We start from the raw sequence: 23316 nt of genomic DNA, 5'->3' as shown, positions 1-23316 counted from the left end.
CATTTCCCAAAGAAACTGTACATGCAGATGGAGGTAATTGTTTTGCACATCACACAGAGGATGCTGAACAAAACATAAAACAAACAACAGCTTTCAGAAAACAAACTGGAAAGTCAGCACAGACAAAAAAAGTATTCCTGTGTTGGTTGTACCCAAGTTAAATCAGTAATACAGGTCCGATCTAGCACAGCCACCTCGCTTCAAACAACCTGCCGTTTCCTTTTTAAACGCAGTTAGAATTTTAGACCCACATAGGCACGTTTTCTTTGTTTTGACTCAGTACTGATAAAATAAATTCCTGGATGGGACAAATAACATGACAACGAACGTACTGCATATATGGACTTTATTAAAGAATGCCAGATACCTTTGGGTAACCGAGTTTTGGGACTGTTTCTAATCGATTCCCACATCTGTATAACTTGGCAAAGCTTTGCCTTACATTTCCAACCAATTCAGTGGATGCAGACGTGCAGTCTCAATGTATAGGTAAATCCACACCAGACAGAGAATGTCGGCAGCAACTTCTGGGGAATACTGCACGATTGCCTTTTAACAAATGACAGCACTCTGTTTTAATAAGGAAGCATGTACCACTATTTTTAGGGTTTATAGTGCTCTGAAATATTAGGTGTATTTAATGTTTATAACAGGTCTGCGAAATGTCTGTGAAATCCTAAATTATAAATCATAATCATATGATTGAATCCATTTTTCCCCCCCACTGCGTTAGGTACTTGCACTGTCTTTTTTACTTTTTAGTGACAGACTCGTCAACACCAGCCATCATGACACTTTGCTAGTAAAACCAGACACACGCACCAAGAAAAACACAAGACGCATACCGCATCACATGACTGCATGTTAACGTGATTGGATAGCCGCACAGATGCAATGCAAACAACTCACTCAAACAACACGCCCTAAACCAGTAGAGTATGCTGTTGCACTGCATATCATTTTACAACGTTTACGCTAAAAATCAGGACAAATGACGTCCCGACAGTCCCTCGATTGGGATGCGGGACAAAGCCCCTAATAAATCGGGACGATCACGATTTTAATCGGGACGTCTGGTCACCCTAAGTGAAGCAAAAATGTAACTTTCCATGAATTAACCATGCATAAAGCATCATGTAATCAATGCTATAATTGTTATACAAAATTTAAAAAAAGGTAACATTCCCACTCATGGATCATTTTAATTAGCAGTTTTTAAACTATAAATAGTGTGCAGATACGTTTTTTGATTGTTGTAGTATTGTTTCTTGGGATAACAAAATACTGAGCTCAAGTCATGATTTTGTGATGATGTGGGGAGGAATCTCCTTTAACACAAGAACACCTTGGGCAACCTTACTGCTCAGTGATACATTGACCACGTCCTTGAGGCAACAGTTTTTCCTTTCCTGCAAGCCAATGCGGAAATGTCGATTTTCCCGCAGGACAATGCAAGACCACACAGTGCTAGGATTACAACTGCACGACTTCAAGACCTGACCGAAGGCACAGGTGTCGTTGTCCATCCATCATCAGTCCAAAGCACCTTTGACCATTGTTCTATAGTCCAATTTCTGTGTTCTTGTGCATATTTAACTTTTTAATCTTGTTCCCCTTTCTTAACAGAGGTATTCTTACTGCAACACATAATTTGAGTCCTGATTTCAAGAGTGACCTTCGTATTGTTGATTTGATGGACAACGACACCTGTGTCTTCTGCTAGTTCTATGGTCAAATCAATGCTTGTCTTCTTTCTATTCCTTAAGGATATTATCTTCAAGTATTATCTTCAAGTATTGCTCATCCTTGTTAGACAGCTTTTTGGGTCTTTCGTTCAAAATTAAGCGCAAAATGTTTTATCCACAGGTGCTCCTCTGAGCCATGGATGCACCACCGCTGAGCGTCAGGGCCAATGTCATTGGCTAGCGGCACACCGGTGTAGCCTCTGGGAAAAATAACAACCTCGCAGCAAAACAGAAGCACACTACAAAACTACTAATTTTTTAACTAAACATTAAAAAATGTGGAGACATTTCACTAGGTTTAGCAAGCCTGCTGAAAAGAGGAAACAGGTAGATGAGGAACAGCAAACTGAGGAAAAAAAGAAAAGTGAGTGGAAAAATAGAAAGTGGATGACAGCGGGCAATGTCGGAATTGGCTCGTTTTTGACAGCGCAGATCAATGCATGTTCTGCTCAGAATGCCGATTGTATGCCCTGGAGAAAAAACGAAAAAAAAAAAAAAAAAAAAAAAAAACTTAATTAAAAATCAATCAAAGACCATAAAAATTGTCAAAGACAGCCCCCTCCTCAGAATCTACAGCAGTGAGAGCCTAACCTCACTGAAAGCCGCCAACATTGAAAAATTAAAAATAATGTTCAGGAATGTACATGCCGTCAGAAAGCAGGGGAGACCTCTCTCAGACTTTGTCTGGATGTGCGAGTCAGTAGACTTTTGAATGTTATAACATATTGTGTAAAAAAAATCTCATACCTTTAGCTACTCAATGACATTTATTTATTTATTACCCAAAGCTGTGCAGGCAGTTTGTAATGAGACATTTCAGTAACACCCATCTACATATGTGCAACAGTATTCTAAAGGAATCGATAACTTTTAGTCAACATTTGTTCCCAAACTATAATTTGGATTTTTTGCTCAACACTTCGATATTTAATAAGACTTTAAAAAATTAGGATATAACTCCCTAACCCAATACACAATTTGTTTATAATGAATTGTATGGTGAATTCCTCTCATCATGCATTTTCTCCGATACTCTTTGCTCACATCTGCGATAAACAAACAACATGATTAAACGAAACCACTGAACACTTACAGTATTATAAGAACATTTTATATGCATACAAACGTGTGAATGTGAAAGTGTACATTGTACATAAAGTGTGAGGAGTCCGACAACATTACAAATACATTTAGGCAAAATCCACATCAATAATCTCGATCACATTCCTAGTGGATCTGTGTCTTTGTACGCCTGTTCTTTGTTCCTGTGTGGATTAGACACAGGTGTTAAAAGCCAAGGCCGAGTTGCAAATCCAAAATCAAACCTAAGGAAACTTTATTGTAACATCTAATATGCCATTTTCTATGACAAGATTTAATTATTTGTACAATTCAAATAAAATCTACAGTAGAGGTCATATAATGTACGTATCTAGAGTTCAGATAGGCTACAGTTGCATTGGTAGTAACATTACACTGGGTGCAAATAATGGGATACCATTTTAGCAATACAACAAACGTTCCATAAGATTACAAATGGTTAAAACAAGTGAATAAATCTCACTCATAACCACAAGTATAGAAAAGGCTAAAATATTTTAACTACAAATATTGAATCATCTAGGTAGTCTAAGAAATTAACTCTGTACACTCTCTGTATCGTCGGCGTCACAGTCGCAGTCTGTTAAATTTGTTTAAAAAGGCGAGTTATATAGTCTTCCGTTAATTAAATCCCCCCCAAGTGCAAATTAACTGATAAAAAGTACGACAATTAACATGCATTTCCTTTTAAATTTCCACGCAAACAAAAGAAATAAAAGAAAATTAACATTTCATAATTCAACATAATTTCAGAAATCCCATTTGCATGATTATTTAACAAGATAGGCATAATGATTAGGGCTGTAAAGGTTTAAAAACGGTAAACGTGGATTAAAAATATTTTCGTTTAAAATTTGTATTATACGTTTAAACGCAATTTAACAGTAAAATATTATCAAATTATTTTTGCATATTTTCCGCAAAGATACGTTTCCCTTTCTATGGTTTTCCCCTTTAAGGAAACCTGACCTGTTTTTCCACGTGATCACTCTAAATACGTCTTGCATAAATTAAGGACAGACCAACTTCCTGTGTTGTTGTGTATCTCCATCGCATTGCCTTTTTTCAGGTCTTACAGGGCTCTATAGAATCCATGTTAATGAGAGCACGGACGGAATTACGGAATCAAAAGAATATTAATGCGGAATTAAGTGCTATACGAAAAAATGTATTTGGCAGTAGAGCATTAAGCTTGAGATTTACATATTTGAAGAGAAAATGTGAAACTAATGGTCAGTACAGGCAGTGGCGTAACTTTGGTTTCAGAAGTGGGGGAATGGATGGCGGGGGGACGGTTTCTGTAGCTGGGTTAAAAATGAGGCGGGGTATTCTGTGAAGGATAAACAACGAGAAGGGCTGAATCAGTGAAAATACTTAATTCACCGTTCTAGTGCGTTAAATAAATGCAATCATGGAAAATAAATAGAAATCTTTTCAAGGACTTAATTAGACAATGTTGCAGACTATTTTTAACGTCTGTATTACAACACAAAAAGTACTTCACACAGACTGCTATTACAGCAGTCACTTTGAACAATATGATCCCAATGTTCACACAGAGAAGATTTATGGAGGTGAAACCATGGGCATAGCAGTAATACAGAATTGATCAAGTTCGAAACAAAAAAGTTATGAAACGTGCCTATCTGTTTGCTTTGGAGCGCCCCACACTGCACAATGCAAAAAAAAAAAAAAAACACAACACACAACCCGTTTTTAAAGTTAACAATGTTATTTACTATTTAAATGTACCTAATTACATTTAAAAAAAAAAAAAAAAAACGGTAAAACACAGAAAATCAGAAAAAAATAAAAAATGGGAATCAGAACAAAATAACACAAATTCTATAGGGCCCTAGTCTTAGTACTGTACATTATTTCAGAAAAGTGAATAGCCTGTGTGATTAAGGCAACTCACGGCTCCATTCACGCCACAGTAAAACACTAACACATTGGAAAAGAAAAACATGTAGCTACTATTTATTTATTTATAAAAAGAACAGCGAATAAGACATCTGTTACAAAGTGTGCACAACTTTTTATTTGTCCATATTTTATTGTGTGTGTTCAACAGGACATCTGCAATCTGCTTTTAATTATTCAAGCGAGCTTAACCGAGAAGCCGTGAAAGAGCGGGACGCTGGGAAATGAAGTCTATTTTTTCACGTGAATGTGCAAGCGCCGCTGTGAAGGGGAGGGACGCTGGGAACTAGTATTGTATCAGACAACGGCTTTGATTTTTAATGAAAAAAACAAAAGGTTTTTGGTTCTGGACATGTTTTGTTTCCTGCCAACAATATACAAGTGAATGAAACTAAAAATGTGGTCTTGTCACTGTGTTACGTTTAATTTAAATAGAGTTGTTTAATGTTTTTTTCGATGTTGGATACACACACTTTTTATGGAGCTTCTGGAGAAATGGTACGTTGTAAAATCGACTATGAATGGTTTTTTTATGCTATTAAAAAGGATTACATTTTAGTGCTAATTTACAGTCCTCCTTTATGCTTTTATGTTTACCATTGTTTGTCTTTAAGTGGATTTATATGGTACGCGCTTTGAATAACAAACCAAGGTTAAAATATGACTTAACATATTGGAAGTAAAATATAAAATGAGTGAAACATTAAATTTATGGCTGTTTAAATGGTTAAAACAACTGGATTAACAATGTGTTTAAAGGTGTAGTCAATTAAAACATAGATTTACAGCCCTAATAATGACCTCTTAAATGCCAAAATCAATGCTACATACCGATTTGTTGATTAACACTGGAGTTACCATTTACAACCTTTTGAAAATCCTGTACTGTATGACTTATACAGAAAATACCACGTTCCAGGATCTGCTTGTACCTAGTGACTACCTTAGGAAAAAAACAGTATGCCCGCAGGCTTCCCACTACTTAGTTGTACCAAATGTTTTTTGATGTTCTATGCCAGGCCTGCTAAATAACCCAGTACCATATAATTTGTTTTTCTTTTCATAAGTGGAAAGAAACAAACCTCTGCTGATCCTCTGTTTCTCCCCGGACAGGATACCTGGTGTGTCAATGATACTGATGCTCTCCAGCACTGGGTTTGGGAGCTGGGCACACACAAACCTATAGGACACAAAGAACGTTGCTCAAGTAAGTTCATAACTTACAGGACGACCGGCTTGTATTCCTGGCAAACAACTTGTAAATAAATTGTGCACATTGAAGAAAACAGACACTATATAGTTTGCGATTCTTTGGCGTTTCAAAATGAACTGTTAGATAATGAATATTTAACAATAGTCAATAACGTTAAAATAAATAAACGACCAGTGATGTTTTAGGCAGGGATTTCCAGTAAAACTGTTTGCCAAACACACAGGCAATTTTCAAATAACTATGTAGATTGGGCTAAAAAACAAACATCTAAAAAAAGTTATTTCTTTTTTATTTTTAGAAACATCCCCCTGTTCAGCAGACTTAAGTTTTGCATCCAAATATTGGCACACCAAACTTTGTTCATTTATAGATTTCTTAATTTTTTAAGAATAAACCCCCTAGAATCTCATAACTGACACTTAACATAAAAACCTATTAAACCTGATGCTGCAAAAATGTATCATAAAACTGTTTTCTAAAATGCTTTTCTTTAGTCTCTATAAATGTAGAAAATAATTAATATAAAATGTTTTTTTTTTTTTTTTTTATTTCAGGCTCTCATAACTGACACCTATTATAAACTATTACATCATTGTTGGGTTTTTTATGAAAATACCAATTATGTACCATAAACAATACTTACATAAATATTAAGCACTGTGAATGTAGAAAACAACTACAGCATTACTTTAATTTTCCTATTATATTTTGCATAAATTGTGGTACCAAAGGTACCAATTTTAAGCTTTCAATGAAAAACAATATATCAGATGAAAGAAAAACAAGATGAGTCATTACTTCTGAAAAACTTATTTATTTATTTATTTATTTATTTTAATTCTTGAAATAAAATGTTGCATGTAGGTTAATGCTGGTTTATTTAACGTGTTATAACTAGGGGTCTACTTAAATCGCGGTAAATTTAAGTATTTTTAATGGGTATGTTGCGGAATAAAATTAGGATTTCGGGGACATTTTGCGGACCTGTTTAAACGTTAAATAAACCTAAGACAGTATTTCAGAACGCCATAAAGCCTAAAAATAGTGGTACTTGCTTCCTTACTAAAACAGAGTGCTGTCATTTGTTAAAGGCAAGCATGCAGCATTCCCCTGCAGTTGACTTGCCCATACATTGAGACTGCACGTTCTGCACCCACTGAATTGGTTGGAAGTTAAAGCAAAGCTTTGCCAAGTTATACAGAGGTGGAAATCGATTAGAAAAAGCCCAAAAACTCGGTTACACAAGGGCATCTGGCATACTTTAATAAAGGCAATGTATGCAGCACGTTCGTTGTCATATTATTGGTCCCATCCAATAATTTATTTTATTAGTACAGAGTCAAAACATAGCGAACATTTCTATTCGGGTCTAAAATTCCAACTGTGAAACAATAAGCAGCAAGTTGAAGCGAGGTGGCTGTGCTGGATCGTTTTAGTACTGATTTAACTTGCAGACAGGAATACTTTTTGTCTGCGCTGACTTTCCAGTTTGTTTTCTGAAAGCGGTTTATTTTACGTTCTGTTCAGCAGCCTCTGTAGTATCCTTTTTTTTAAATGTATGATTCTGAAGCTAAATAGTGATCGATCGTATTTTCTCCAAGGACACATTAAGATATGCAAAACAATTACCTCAGTTTATTTGGGAAATATCTTGACACGATCAATCACTGAAATATACTTTTGCTTTTTTTTGCTTTGGTCGTCCATTTCTACTATTTTACCTCCAATGCTGAAAACTAGATTTTAGCAACCTAAATCAAAACAATGCAGCACCAACTTTGTCCCACCTCCTACTGCACAGTACCGAGCACATAAAAGCAGTAAAGACGCACTGATAGGCTGATTAAAACTTTGTCATTTGAATAGTAAACAAGAACGTTAACAGTTTGAGAAATTTTTTAGTGTAAATGTTATTTGTGGACATTTTTTGTTTGTTTGTTTTTTGCTTAAGTGCAATGCACACGGGACGGCAAAGGAATAAAAAAAGGGCTATCACAGAAGGAAGATACGTAGTTTGCGTCACTTGCGTTGTGCAGTAGTTCATTAGATGATGTGGTTATTTTTGATGTGGTTATTTTTGTTTTTAATAACCCACTGGAAACATGGGGGTTTTAACCTATTTAAAATGTTCTTGGCCAATTATTTAACACTAGAATCAGCATGCGTGTCAATATGCTTTAGGATTTAAAATGTAAAATTACTCTGCGTTGGTGAATGCCATGCAGTTGTCCATTCTTGACTTTTCCTAAATACATGAAGTAAATACCCAGGCGGCGGTTCTAGTGTTAATGCCTTTTAATTTTATTTACAGTGGTAGCAATTATTAGAATGCCATGAATTGAGGAGAACTCACTTTTCTAGTAATTACTTTCCTACCATTTCCTTTATTTTTTCACAGTTTTTGGTCAAGTTTCGAATGGCGGGCACTGTTTTGGGCTGGTACCACAAAATGTGGTTTGATTAGACCCAGGACATCTTTCAGTGTGTAATAAATGTTGTCCTGATCTCCAACTGTTGACCAGTATAATCTGTCTTTGCCTAATTTGTTCATATATTTGACTTCGATGCAATCACCCATTTCGGTTGTTGCCATTCCTGTAATGGTTCCAAGGATACGCATCTCCATCATAACACACAACACACCATTGGCCTACAAGATTATGTCTGCTTCCCCTTCATTTTCCACATGACACTCAACTGGTTGTTGAGCCTTTTGAACTGTTACAGGTGAATAACAGGAGCAAAACTCAGGCATCTTACAATGGCACGACTAGGGATGTCACGGTATACCAGTTTTACGGTAAACCGCGGTATAAACTGCCACGGTTTTGAAACCACAACCATTTTTCTATACCATGATCACTGAGTTCACACGGTTTATGGCGATATGGGCGCATTTTTGTATTCACCGTCTGTCCATCGGTGAGCCACTGTGTTCATTAGAACTAATTAACATAGACATCTCAATTTCTGAAAACTGCCATGCATGAGATTATCCGAGTAGACTATTAAATAAGTGACATCATATTTAATATAAACCGTCCTACTAAACAATGATCTCTAGCAAACATGATTGTCAGTAAATGAAAAACAAATACTCCAAAATACAGACATGCTCAAATTTGTTGGTACCCTTACAGCTCATTGAAATAATGCTTCATTCCTCCTGAAAAATGATTAAATGAAAAGCTATTTTATCATGTATACTTGCATGCCTTTGGTATGTCATAGAATAAAGCAAAGAAGCTGTGAAAAGAGATGAATTATTGCTTATTCTACAAAGATATTCTAAAATGGCCTGGACACATTTGTTGGTACCCCTTAGAAAAGATAATAAACTATTGGATTATAGTGATATTTCAAACTAATTAGTTTCTTTAATTAGTATCACACATGTCTCCAATCTTGTAATCAGTCATTCAGCCTATTTAAATGGAGAAAAGTAGTCACTGTGCTGTTTGGTATGATTGTGTGCACCACACTGAACATGGACCAGAGAAAGCAAAGGGGAGAGTTGTCTGAGGAGATCAAAAAGAAAATAATAGACAAGCATGGTAAAGGTAAAGGCTACAAGACCATCTCCAAGCAGCTTGATGTTCCTGTGACAACAGTTGCAAATATTATTAAGAAGTTTAAGGTCCATGAAACTGTAGCCAACCTCCCTGGGCGCAGCCGCAAGAGGAAAATCGACCCCAGATTGAACAGAAGGATAGTGCAAATGGTAGAAAAAGAACCAAGGATAACTGCCAAAGAGATACAAGCTGAACTCCAAGGTGAAGGTACGTCAGTTTCTGATCGCACCATCCGTCGCTTTTTGAGCGAAAGTGGGCTCCATGGAAGAAGACCCAGGAGGACTCCACTTTTGAAAGAAAAACATAAAAAAGCCAGACTGGAATTTGCTAAAATGCATATTGACAAGCCACAATCCTTCTGGGAGAATGTCCTTTGGACAGATTAGTCAAAACTGGAGCTTTTTGGCAAGTCACATCAGCTCTATGTTCACAGACGAAAAAATGAAGCTTTCAAAGAAAAGAACACCATACCTACAGTGAAACATGGAGGAGGCTGTTATGTTTTGGGGCTGCTTTGCTGCGCCTGGCACAGGGTGCCTTGAATCTGTGCAGGGCACAATGAAATCTCAAGACTATCAAGGCATTCTGGAGCGAAACGTACTGCCCAGTGTCAGAAAGCTCTGTCTCAGTCGCAGGTCATGGGTCCTCCAACAGGATAATGACCCAAAACACACAGCTAAAAGCACCCAAGAATGGATAAGAACAAAACATTGGACTATTCTGAAGTGGCCTTCTGAGTCCTGATCTGAATCCTATCGAACATCTATGGAAAGAGCTGAAACTTGCAGTCTGGAGAAGGCACCCATCAAACCTGAGACAGCTGGAGCAATTTGCTCAGGAAGAGTGGGCAAAACTACCTGTTAACAGGTGCAGAAGTCTCATTGAGAGCTACAGAAAACGTTTGATTGCAGTGATTGCCTCTAAAGGTTGTGCAACAAAATATTAGGTTAGCGGTCCCATCATTTTTGTCCATGCCATTTTCATTTGTTTTCTTATTTACAATATTATGTTGAATAAAAAATCAAAAGCAAAGTCTGATTTCTATTAAATATGGAATAAACAATGGTGGATGCCAATTACTTTTGTCAGTTTCAAGTTATTTCAGAGAAAATTGTGCATTCTTCGTTTTTGTGGAGGGGTACCAACAAATTTGAGCACGTCTGTATCAGCAAGAACAAGGCACTGTAACTTTTCACCACTGTCTTCCTATTAATTTACCAAACCATAGAAGTAAAAGTAGCTATTATCTATTGTATCGGTCAAGAGAAACACAGTAAGCACACACCAATGCAGATAATCAAAAAGTTTATTTACTACTATATAACTAATTCTAAGATGCTACAGGCATTTGTATTATTTTTATTTTAAAAAGATATTGTAAAGATGTTGACATCTCCTCGAGTTGATAGTGTTGATAGTGATAGGGATTTTGGTTTTATTTCCATTTAAAAAAAGTCCCCTAGATGCCGCTTAACTTTGCAATGGTGTCACACCCACCTTAACTTTTCTTCTTTCCTTTGTGATCGTTGCTGTTAACAAGCTGTCTTCTCATCATTAAGTTTTGCACTCAGTGGGCGGGCACTGCATGTCAACACGCACTCGATTGGCTATTGCTAGGTAAAACTTTGCTTCAACTAATAGGATGCCGTCCAAACTGATAAAGACGAAGAGGGTATTCAGTTGCAGGGGTCCATCCTTACCCCCTATCGTTCCAGACTGAGACCAGAAAATGTTAATATGTTGGTGTTTCTCCACAGTAATTTGAAATAAAAAAGCAGCATTATTTTGCTGAGCCTGTGTGAGATGGAGTGAACAGTACTTTCAGTTAGGTAGTACACCAGTGTGTTGTATTTGTTTCACAACTTTAAATTAAAGCTATTTTTCTTGTTAAAAATGACTTCACTTGAGTGCATTTCTTTAAATAGCCATTTAAAAACAGATTACAAAAAAATGACATTATACCGCTGTACGACGATAACCGTGGTATGTTTGACGGTTACCATACCCTGTGGTTTCTTAGCCCACATGTGAAAATTTGATGAATTTTTATTCACAGGTTGAAGAGGACTTGCAGGCATTTGTTCTTCGATTTTGCCTTCTGTAGTGATGAGATCCATCGAGTACTTGCAAGTTCTTCAGCATCACCGATATTTATGATCTTTCTATAGAAGACAGCATCCACTTTCATTTGAAGATTCTCATGCGTTACACACTAGCAAGTCTGCCTGTCTCGGTGGAACAGTCCAGAATGCTCTATAACACGTCAACTGAGCATGTGACATTCTGACACTGGAATTGAACTGAGCATGTGACATTCTGAGACTAGAATTTTCTTGTTTGAACTGCAGGAACAACTTTTTCAATGGAGCAGAAAGAAGTCGCTTTCTCTTTTTTTACTTTGCGCAAGGTGTTGCCAGGCAACACCCAACTTACATCATCACAGGAAAAAAATTTGATGATCAACTTCTGTTTTTGGCTAGCAGATAACTTCTGTTTTTGGCTAGCAGATAACTTCTGTTTTTGGCTAGCAGATAACTTCTGTTTTTGGCTAGCAGATAACTTCTGTTTTTTGTTTGAAGTGTTGGTACTAGTAAGAGACCTGTGATCTTTCTGAAAGTAATCTGATGCGTAATATAGCAGTTTGTATTTCTTGAAAATGGCATGATTAAACAACTGGAAAGTAGAAGCAGCACATAACTAATTCTCAGTGTGACAAACTGCCTCCACATGTCGTTTTCTTATATGTGTAATTGAGGTGATATCTTTGTAAATGCATCTTTTTGATGTTTTATTAGGCTTCCAAGCCGTAGGCTGGGGAAGCCTATTGTTTTTGTTAGGATTATTATTATTATTATTTTTCCTTCTTTCTGCCAAAACATGCTCAAAAACTCACGAGATTCGGTACACTGGTAGATGCCTATGGATGATAGTCTGTGATATTCAGCAAATTTGCGCAAGTCGCATGGTTCGGCAGCCATATTGGATTTTGCGGAATTTGTTAAAACGCCTATGTATCGGAAACCGCTTACTGCAGAGTTCTGAAAATTGCTATACATGTTAAGGGCTAGTCCATGATTAGCTGTTGTTAATATGAAGCTGATTGGTTCTATGGTTTGGCAACCACATTGATTAATAACATAAAATTACCATAAAAATATAAAATCATCAAAATTCAAACTTCTTCTCTGAAACTGCTTATTTGATTGAAACAAAAATTGGAATAAAACATCTCAGTATGGTCATCTGTTACACTTGTTCAAGGGAAGTTGCTACTGTGAAAATCATAGCGTCCACGCTGCATGACATCATCAACATACGCAACTAGCTATAAAACTGTGTATAACTTCTTATCGGCTGCACCAAATGCACAAAATTTGACACGGATGTATAGGACTATGGGATGTTGTGTCGTGGTCAATATGGCGGCCTTTGGTCACATGGTGTGGCAGCCATCTTGGATTTAATGAAAATTTTGGACAATATTCAAGTCTTCTTCTCATGAACGGTAAATAGTACAGCTGTGAAATCTTGTACATAGTACGCTCATGTCCACAATTGATCAATTTTTCCTTAAGTATAATCAGCCACATAGTGTGGCAGCTATGTTGGATTTTGCGTAAAACATTTAAACAACTGCTCATGAGCCCTTTGGCTGATTGACATGAATCTTGGGTATACGTTATCTTTGTACTGTCCTCTAAAAAAGTTAGTCAGGAAAAGTTCCTACATCAACAAACATGACCGCCATGAGCCAATCAATATGGGTGACCTGCCAGTTTTACAATTTTTCACCCTGAAATGACACATTCCCACCACTGGGGACAGCTGTTAACATGGAAAAGTCTGCAAGGTATGGAAAAAATATAGCAAGGTATAGCAAAAAGTATGTAATTTATTAGATGTGACTTTTGTTGTTTTACAAAACTGGTGTGTATGTGATCACTATAGGTAATGCAAGTAGTGTAATGTGTAATGCATATATAGTTTTATATAGTATGGTTAAGTTCTGCTAAAGGTCAAATTTAAAGCTGGCTGTAAAACTTCCCATAATTTCTTATTGACTGCAGATGGTTGTTATATAACATGCAGAGTTCTGATTGAAGCCAAAATGAGCATACATGATCTAAGTATGATTCTCTTTTACAGCTGTTCAAGGGAAGTTGCTACAGTACAAAACATGGCTGCTGTGGGCCAATGAGATTTCACCATTGATCATCTAACCAGTGATTCCAATATTTTGGCCAAAATTGACAGAGTCAGCTGTGTCCAAAATGATTTGTGATAACGTTTCATCTATAACAACCAATGCGCTTAAATTTCACACTAACTGCTTGGAAGCCGTAAAGTTGATCGCAACTCTAGTTATTTCTTCAAATTGAGGGTGGGAAATGTGGGCTGCGTCTTAAATTCAAGGGCGTCTTAAATTTGAAGGAATACGGTATTAACGCTACACAATACAGTATGTAGGGCCTAATTTGCTTTTATTATAAATATATATTTTTGTTCCAAGGCAAGTAATAAATTAACAGCATTTAGCATTCCAGAGAATTTGCATCAAACGCTATTGTACACTAAAAATAGGTACAGTCTAATTTCACTATAAGGAACCCTTCTTATAAACAAACCCCCTTTAAAACGATTGAAGCAGCAAGAACTGTTTTTTTCAACGGAAATTAGCCCCATTAGAATGATCGCTTTTACAAAATCAACCAGGATAAAACGATCTCGGAAGTGACTGACACTGAACTTTCTCCAGTGTGAATGTTTTATTCTCTCAGTAAAAACAAAGACCTTGGTAGGCTAACCTATTGTAGTGCGAGTCATGTGTGACGAATGCAACCATTGCCATCTACAAACTACAACCATGGCAACAGGCTTGAGGAGGTAACAAGATTGAAACAGCATGCATTGAGAAAAGCACGAAAAATATGAAGCAATCTACGTGGGATATGTTTTTCAAGAGAAAGGGCACGTAATTACTGTATTCAGCATGTAAGAGTACTTTTTATTTTTTTCACTTCTTTACTGTTGTCTTTTAAATACAATTCAAATGTTGATCAAGGTGAAGTTGTTTTGAAAGAACTACTGTATACAGATGTTCAATTCAATTTGGGACTTACTTTATTATTCTGATACAGCAAATTGCCAAACCCTATTATAGTGAACAACCTGATACACAGTGCCGTGAAAAAGTATTTGCCCCCTGTCTGATTTTCTGCATTTTTGCATATTTTTGACACTGAATGTTATCAGATCTTCAACCAAAACCTAATATTAGATAAAAGGGACCCTGAGTGAACAAATAACACAAACATTTGATACATTTCATTTATTTATTAAAGTCATGCAACACCCAATGCCCCGTGTGAAAAAGTAAATCGCCCCCTTAGACTCAATAACTGGTTACGCCACCTTTAGCAGCAATAACTGCAACCAAACGCTTCCTGTAGTTATTGATTAGTCTCTCACAGCGCCGTGGAGGAATTTTGGCCCACTCCTCCATGCAGAACTGCTTCAACTCAGTGACATTTGTGGGTTTGAGCAAGAACTGCTCGTTTCAGGTCCTGCACAACATCTCAATGGGGTTTAGGTCTGGATTTTGACTAGGCCATTCCAAAACTTTAAATTTCTTGTTCTTCAACCATTCTGATGTAGACTTGCTTGTGTGTTTCGGATCATTGTCTTGCTGCATGACCCAGCTGCGCTTCAGCTTCAGCTCACGGACGGATGGCCTGACATTCTCCTGTAGAATTCTCTGATACAGAGCAGAATACATGGTTCCTTCAATGATGGCAAGGCGTCCAGGTCCTGAGGCAGCAAAGCATCCCCAAACCATGACATTACCACCACCATGCTTGACCGTTGGTATGAGGTTCTTACTGTGGAATGCAGTGTTTGGTTTTCGCCAGGCATAACGGGGCCCATGTCGGCCAAAAAGTTCCACTTTTGACTCATCTGGCCATAGAACATTGTTCCAGAACTCTTGAGGATCATCCAGGTGCTTTTTGGCAAACTTGAGATGAGCATTCATGTTCTTCTTAGTGAGCAATGGTTTCCGCCTTGCTACTCTGCCATGAATCCATGTGCCCAGTGTCTTTCTGATGGTGGAGTCATGAACACTGACCTTAGCCGAGGCGAGAGGCCAGCAGATCCCTGGATATTGTTCTAGGGTTCTTTGCGACTTCCTGGACGATTTTACTGTTTGGAGACTACAGACCCTATGGTGCATTTCGAGTTACCTTAGTATTCACGCAAAAACGTGCACTATCCTTGGTGTTGAAAGTGGTGGACAATGCACTACCATACAAGGAAATGAAAGATGTTGACAGAGATTTCAACAGTCCGACAAACACTTTGTCAACCATTCTAAAAAAATGGGATACAGTAATACAGGCTTAGTGGATACAAGTTGTCAAAACTGTGGGTGCAAGTTGTCAATGCTTCCAATTTGCTCAATACCCTAATGTTGAGGACGCCTTGCTTTGGTGGTTTAAACCTATGATCAGAAACACACAGTATTTTTAAATGTATAATACTCTTCATTGTACTGTCATTGAAATTTGATTTCAGTGTTACTTGAACTTCAATAAAAACTGACAAGCATTTGGCTTTAGATTCCTGATAATACAAATTACTGATATGACTTTTTTTTTGCTGGTCCCTTGAGATTTGAATTAATGAGAATTGACTATTTATAAGCAGTTGTGCTGCCATGCTGAGTTGCTAACACTGAGCTAAGGGGAAAGTGAAACAGGAATTACCAAAGCAAAACATAGCCATAGACTCTGTTCTTTCTAATTTAAGCAGCCGCAATGGTTTTGCCATTTCCTAATGTATATAAATGTAGGACAATTCTTGTCTTGAGGCTACAAGGTACAAATATAACTCTATATTAGTTTTTGTGGCTTCTGAGACAAAAGTTACTAGATAACCACATTAAAACTTAACTCAGCAAAAATGACTGAAACAGCAGTTTTGCTTTGTACTGTTTTGTACGCCTGAATTCACTTCTTATTTGACATCTGCTTGTTTGTCCTGTTTTTGTTCTGTTTGCATCTGTGCAAGATTTAAAAGAAATGTTATAAAACTAGTAAACAACTGAGAATATTAATTGTACTGCTTATGACTAAAATACCCATGTTGTTTCTTACTAGTTTTACAACATCAAAGAGTTACTTCAAATGTAATCTTAATTGTTATTTTACATACATTTCACTGACTACCTTATTTGTTTACAATCATTTTGATTAGTATTGTTCCAATACTGAATTAGCACGTTTTCCCTCTGCCTTTACCTGGCTTTGAGCATCTCTGTAGAGAGCAGGCGACTGAGGTGGCAAGAAAGATCATATTGTCACATGATTTCAATGCAATCAGGTAGGCGTTTCAGTGTCAGCACTTGGATTCTACAGACAAGCACAAAGCAGGTTCGAAGCCAAAAGGTAAAAGACTAATTTAGAGAAGAACAACAACATATTATCAGTAATACTGCTTATGCCAAAGTTGCTAACACTGAGCCAAGGGGGAAGTGAAACAGGAAGCAAAACACAGCCATAGACTCATTGGGTCAATTACAACGAACTTGCAGAGTTAGTACGGAGCAGTGTACTAAGTTGCGTACCAGCTAATACAGTACTCTCTCAGGATCCCCCAGCTGCATACTAACTTAATACCAATTACAATGAAAAAATTTAAATAAAATAAATGTTTTATAAGTGGAATAACACTCCAGGGCTTGTGTGTTATGTTTCATTAACATACGGCTTTGGTGGTTGAACCCAACTACAGCTGTATGTTAATGCAACACAACGCACACCTTGTCATGTGTTATCCCCTTACTTTACAAGTTGCTGTGTAGAGTGCACGTGAGCACGATACAAGAAAAGTCCCTAGTAAATCATACATTTGACACTCCAAAACTATATGACGGAGAGTTTAGATGTTTTTTTTTTTTTTTTTTAAACTTGGAGGTATTCTCCATGTAGCATTTTCTACCTGCTCCTGTAGCTGAGTTTTTAAAGATCTTGGGTTTGCAGTGGGATATACGAACTACGCTGCCACTTCCTTTCCGTAATTATGTAACCTTTCCACGGACCACTTGAAGGGAGCCGGCGGACAACCAGTGGTCCGAGGACCGCAGATTGAGAACTGACTGGGATTACTGCAATTGGACACATTTTAATATGCAGATGGGGACAATCTTGAGCTGCTTAGTTCACTGCAATTGGTATTAATTTGCGTACTAGTTTAGTACTGTCGTCCGTACTAACCACGGGATCATCCACAGTTAGTACATTCCTTTCAGTTCATTGCAATTGACCCAGTGTTATTTTTTTGCCATTTCCTAATGTATATCTTTTAGGACAAATCCTGCCCTCAGGGTTTAATGAACAAATATAACTATATTCGTTTTTGTGGCTTTACAACAGCTGAAACAGAAGTTACCGTATGCACAGTGCTTAGGGTGACCAGATTTTCAAAGATCAAAACCGGGACACAAATAATTGATATGACTAATTAAACCAATTTAAATAAAGGCTATTTGTGGTTATTTAAATAGCCACCCTTTCACTCTTAGTATTATTTTTTTAAGAAGCTAGCTCATTTCAGTACACTCCCAGGTGTTTAAGTGACTAATTAGTATAAGTTGCCATACTGTTATATTGCTACTTTTTAATTGTGTTTATTAATAGCAATACATTAAATAAATAATTCGTTTTGTAGCTCGTCGTTAAATACATTTACATTTTGGCATTCAGCTCTACTTATTGACGTTGTTGATGTGGTTTGACCTAGTGGATTTTCATGCTTGCAACTTCTCGCTGCTCTGCCTAGTTAGTGTCTGTGCTAAATCCAGCCAGAACTCAGCTACGAAATTACTGTATTGCATATAATTGTAGATTCATATTGAATATAAATTAAAATGAAAACGCATGGCGCAGTGAGGAATAAGCACATATCTCTATGTTAATCAAATTAAATCTAGTACCCTATGTTCTTGATTACCCTAGTACCTTTATTTATTTAATTTTGTTTCACTGCAGGTGCCATAAACATATAGGAAGCGGTTGTTCACGTTATTTTGATAAAAGGTATTTAGAGTGTGTCGCGTTAAAGGAAGTGGCTGAAAACAGGGACTTCCAAGATTAAGAAATTTCAGGACACCGGGACCTTTGATGGAAAATCAGGATGTCTGGTCACCCTAAGGTCCTGATAACCACAGTCGGCAAAAATAATTGCAACAACAGATGCGCTGCGTACAATCTGTTCTGTATGCCTTAATTATTTTTCTCATTTGAGAGCTGCTTGTTTGTCATTTTTCAATTTTATTTGTACTGTTTTTGCTATGTTTGCAGCTGATTGCTTTTAAATCATTTCCATTTTTTGGACAAGATTAAAAAAAAAAAAAAACATCCAAGTTGTTTCTTTCTAGTTTTAGAAGAAAAGAATTGCTTCAAATGCTTTGACCTTGCCTGGAGAGAGTAGGTGAGGTGGCAGAGTGGAAAGATCATATTGTTACATGATTTAAATGCCTTCAGGTAGGTGTTTCAGCACCAACACTTGGACTCTACAGACAAGTACAAAGCAAGTTCAAAGCCAGGTGTAAGATTTAGAGAAAAATAATAACTAACATATTAGCTACTCCAAGTTCAGAATCATTCACTATTTTAGGGTGGGGTAGCGTGCCAATTGTAGCGTCAGAGTGGGTCATAATATCATTCTGTGTATGAAATCAACAGAATTGGAATATACAGAAGGGGGTCCTAAGCCATTCTCTGTGTCTACTTGGTTTCTGGTCACAAACTCCCCAACTGACAAAGAATAAATCCTGTCGCGCTGGCGGTGTCTTTCAAAAGGTAAAACCAGACAGTTTTTAATGCCTTGGCACTACTGAGAGAGAACAGCCAACAGGGGGCGAAACGGTGGACCAATTGAGAACAATGGGCCGTCTTGGAATGAGAACAACTAGTGGACTCGGGCACAGCCCAAAATAAACAAACTATCCAATCACAGGGGTGAAGAGAGAAGTTACAATAGGACAAGCACGACATTCAAACAGGGCTCCCGACATGAAACCCATAATGTTAATTTGTCCCATATTGAAAATACCAGTAAATGAATAAATGCAGAGTAAAATAGTCAAGAACCTTGGCTCTACAAAATGTCCTGCATTGTTCCATTAAATCAGAATCTGTCACTGATTATGCAATTTGAAGTTGAAGCAGGATCATGCCCATGTGACTTGCATAGTCTGAGTGACAACCAGCACACCAAACCAGCAATTAATTATATTTTAGTTTACTATTAAACTACACTTTGAGATAGAGTGCAGAAAGAAAAAAAACTGTAAAACTAACCTGTTAAGAAACGCATTGCCAAATGCATTCAGCTTCCGGAAAGGTTTTTTGGGGTCCACAACCAAGGCATTTCCTGGGACTATCCCCTCCACATCACCGTGCATCACTGCTATGAAGGAGTCAGTTGTTGGTTCTGGACCAATTCTCATACCAGGGAATTCCTGCTCCAACAGGTACCTGGTAAAATAAAACAAGCATACAGCATTTAATGAAAATCACTCAGATGTTATAAATAGTGTGCACTTTTCTGCGACTACATTTCTTTTAAAATATTTTATTAAACTGCAAGCTTTGTTGAATCGGTACCATGAGCTTCCTCCTGTAGAATGACAACTGCCAAGAGAGTAGATGGCCAGTCCCAGGGTAAATCTGAGACCTATTACAATTCAGCCACAGTATTTCACTCCATTCTTTTAGTACTAACATAAGTGAGGTTTCAATTTAGAACAACTTTTCAACATATTTGTCCATGTCCTTGTTTAATTTTGTAACTTAATTTGTTTTTAGTACCATTACCTGAAATGTAAATTAATATGCAGTACTTAAAGTTGTGATTTTGATCCACAAAGTTGATTTTCCACCAATCAATCGATCAATTTGTACAAAAAAGACACCTGAAACAGATGTACTCATTTATTACACAGTGCCCAAAATTGCATTGCACACCTCAATAAGTCCCAAATTAGATGGCCAATTGGAACTTAGCAATTTCGTTTTGGATACGTAGTAATTTCAATAAAATATTCAAAATTCACACAAGAAATAAGGAATGGAAGACATTTTTAAACAGTGCATATATGTAAAAAAAGTAGGACATTTATGTTGATAGCACTAGGCTTACTGTACAATTGAACAGCAGTGGTCAAGACTACTTCCACTGCAGTATCACTAATAAAAACTACTGTGAATATATACATTTGTAAAAAGCAGGCAGGGTGCACAATATGTCTGTTGTACTTCACCTTGAGCTAGTACCGATATGTGAATTTGTTGGTGACTTAAGTTTGGTCTGTGCATAATAAATATGGCTCCCAAAACATAAAAAATGTTAATTAGCAATGTACTACATTTTTCTATAGAAAATTAGATCTTAGGATAGTGAGGGAATTAATCAAGAAGCCTACATTATTAAATCAATAAGCCTACATGCTAAAACATTTGTGATTACACATTGCTGTAAACGGTTTAGGTTTAGTCATAGCCAGAAGCAGTCTGTATAATAGGAAGGAACTACTCCCTTCTTTCTTGTTACTGTTTGCAACATAAAACAGATGGATTTCACGGAGCTGCTTAATATCTTCCTCAGTCATTAATAAACATTTAAATGAAAATGAAGTAACACTTAAGGAAACGGTTGCTATTTGTCAGCTGTTTAAAATAAACTCCAAAGCACAGGCAGATATTAAAATAGTCTATTTGGAAACTGTACTACTGTATACGTGTATCTGTACACAGTAAGCATATATATGTGATATTTATTTTCATTCCATGTTAAAATGATACTGTGGATCAGACTAGAATACGATGCCGTTCAAGCTCCAAACAGTTCCTGGGACATGCGGAACTGCTATCTAAGAGCTAATCGTGCAAGGTTGATCGTTTTGGCTGGATTGTTCAACTTCAGTCTGAAACCAACAGGCTGAATGTGAAATTCATATTGAATGTGAACAAAAATATTTTGTCATTATCAGTCGTTATTTTTGTTCACATTCAATATGAATTTCGCATTCAACCTGCACTATACCTGCAGCCTGTAATTTTGGCTACTGCAGGTCAATTGTTAAATGTTGTCAATAACACGATGTTAACTTCAAATAGAGGTTAATTACATTGTTAACAATGTTTAATAAAACACAATCTTGAATGAATACATTACCGAATGAAGGTGGTCTTTCCAGTGGAGTACTGACCAACCAGCAGGACCATGGGCTTGTTGTCAAAATCGGCATCTTCCAAGGATGGCGAGTGGAACTCGTGAAATTTGTAATGATCCTCCAAGGGCAGCAACTTGGTCCTGTAGAGCTTCTTGAGCCCCTCGCTGACAGTCTGGAACACCTCAGGATCCTTCTTCCTCCTGTCATCATTACCCAACCAGCTGAACATGATGCAGTTTGATAATATAGCGAATACCTTTCCACAATATTTTAAAATGCTATTGAATTATGCAGTACATAAAATAGAACGATTTACTATGGTTTTGTTTTTCAGGCCAAACTACAATATTTCATGTAAAATATACAATTGTATTTTCGTTTTGCTTCAGTAGAGACGCTTAGAAAATGCAGTTGGTTGCCAGTATTTTTCTTTCTTTCTTAAGACAAACAGTAGCAACAAATAATTATAAATAGGCTTACTTAAACATTTCCTTAGTCCTTTTCCGCGGGTAACGGAAATATTTTATTTTTGCTTTAAAAGAAAAAGCTTGAAAAATGCATTCAGGTTTACGGGACGACCGCACTATCGTGAGTAAACTTACAAAAAAATCGAAACATAAAAATTAAAGCTTATCATTCAAAAACTGGAGGACCCACACAACACGACTCTTCTTGGATTGAAACACTGCAGCGGGAAATTAATTATTTCTTGACCTTAAACATTAGACACAAAATTACAAGTATTTCTTAAAATAAAAGGCGAGTAAATTTTAAAATGATGTCCTACTACTGCAGACACTCTCAGCTAACCACAGGTACCTCCGGCTCATTACTGCGGCTGATTTAAAAATGCCAGTCTAAAATGACCTAACAGGAAATGCCCAACTCCTGGCAAAGCTCCTCCCTTGGTTTAGAGCGGCGAAGTAATTGATGGTGGCGCCATGTTGGCTGGGCGGGGTTTATCTCATTGCCTGCTGGTCTTGTCGTGGAAACGACTGGAGAGAATCTACATGATACGTTTACTTGTTTGATTGCTGTGGCCTATATTGTGTGTTGACTAGCGTCTAGCTCCATCTAGCTGTTGTAATTGGTACTGCTTACATATAAATATTCCTACGTTGTCCTACTTACCAGTGGTTTGATCATGATCACTAGAGGTAATTCTTGACGGATTTAGAATATATAAAGGTCGGAAACGTTGGGAAGCCAGATGTATGTTTGATAGGCGTCTTTTGAAACGTTAGCAAGCTGATAAAAATGACTACAAGTCCCTGTAAATGTGCTCTTTAAGTAAACAACAGATGCACTGTTGACCACTCCTTCAATTTACATTCTAACAGTTACTTAATTATTTAATTGACCATTGCCAAACATGTCAGATCACACCAAATGGGCAATTCACAATTAAAAATGTAATTCATAAGTTGTGTGTTATAAGTTGTCATAGAAACAAATACAGACATGATACGGGCAAGCATATGCACAACAAACATATACAGAACATAGCCTACACCTGCTCTAATGCCTGTC

General features: G+C 37.0%; 1 protein-coding gene across 3 annotated transcripts in view; it reads right to left on the bottom strand.

The window, feature by feature from the left end:
- LOC117403115 (EH domain-containing protein 3-like) overlaps nucleotides 1-23041 on the bottom strand; it is a 68125-nt gene extending 45084 nt beyond the window's left edge. The window contains exons 1-4 of one of the 3 annotated variants that reach the window (XM_059024317.1): nucleotides 22918-23041; nucleotides 21789-21986; nucleotides 19913-20089; nucleotides 5852-5949 (exon numbers count right to left, since the gene is read on the bottom strand). In XM_059024317.1, coding sequence (XP_058880300.1) covers nucleotides 5852-5949; nucleotides 19913-20089; nucleotides 21789-21838 — 325 coding nt within the window. In that variant the 5' untranslated portion in view covers nucleotides 21839-21986; nucleotides 22918-23041. The other 2 variants (XM_034921291.2, XM_034005117.3) reach the window with 2 other exon arrangements.
- Nucleotides 23042-23316: the final 275 nt, after the last annotated feature.

This window comes from Acipenser ruthenus, chromosome 5 (genome assembly GCF_902713425.1).
Source record: "Acipenser ruthenus chromosome 5, fAciRut3.2 maternal haplotype, whole genome shotgun sequence".
In the NCBI taxonomy this organism is placed as follows: domain Eukaryota; kingdom Metazoa; phylum Chordata; class Actinopteri; order Acipenseriformes; family Acipenseridae; genus Acipenser; species Acipenser ruthenus.
Note: the sequence above shows the minus strand (reverse complement) of the source record. Positions and strands in the feature narration are given on the sequence as shown.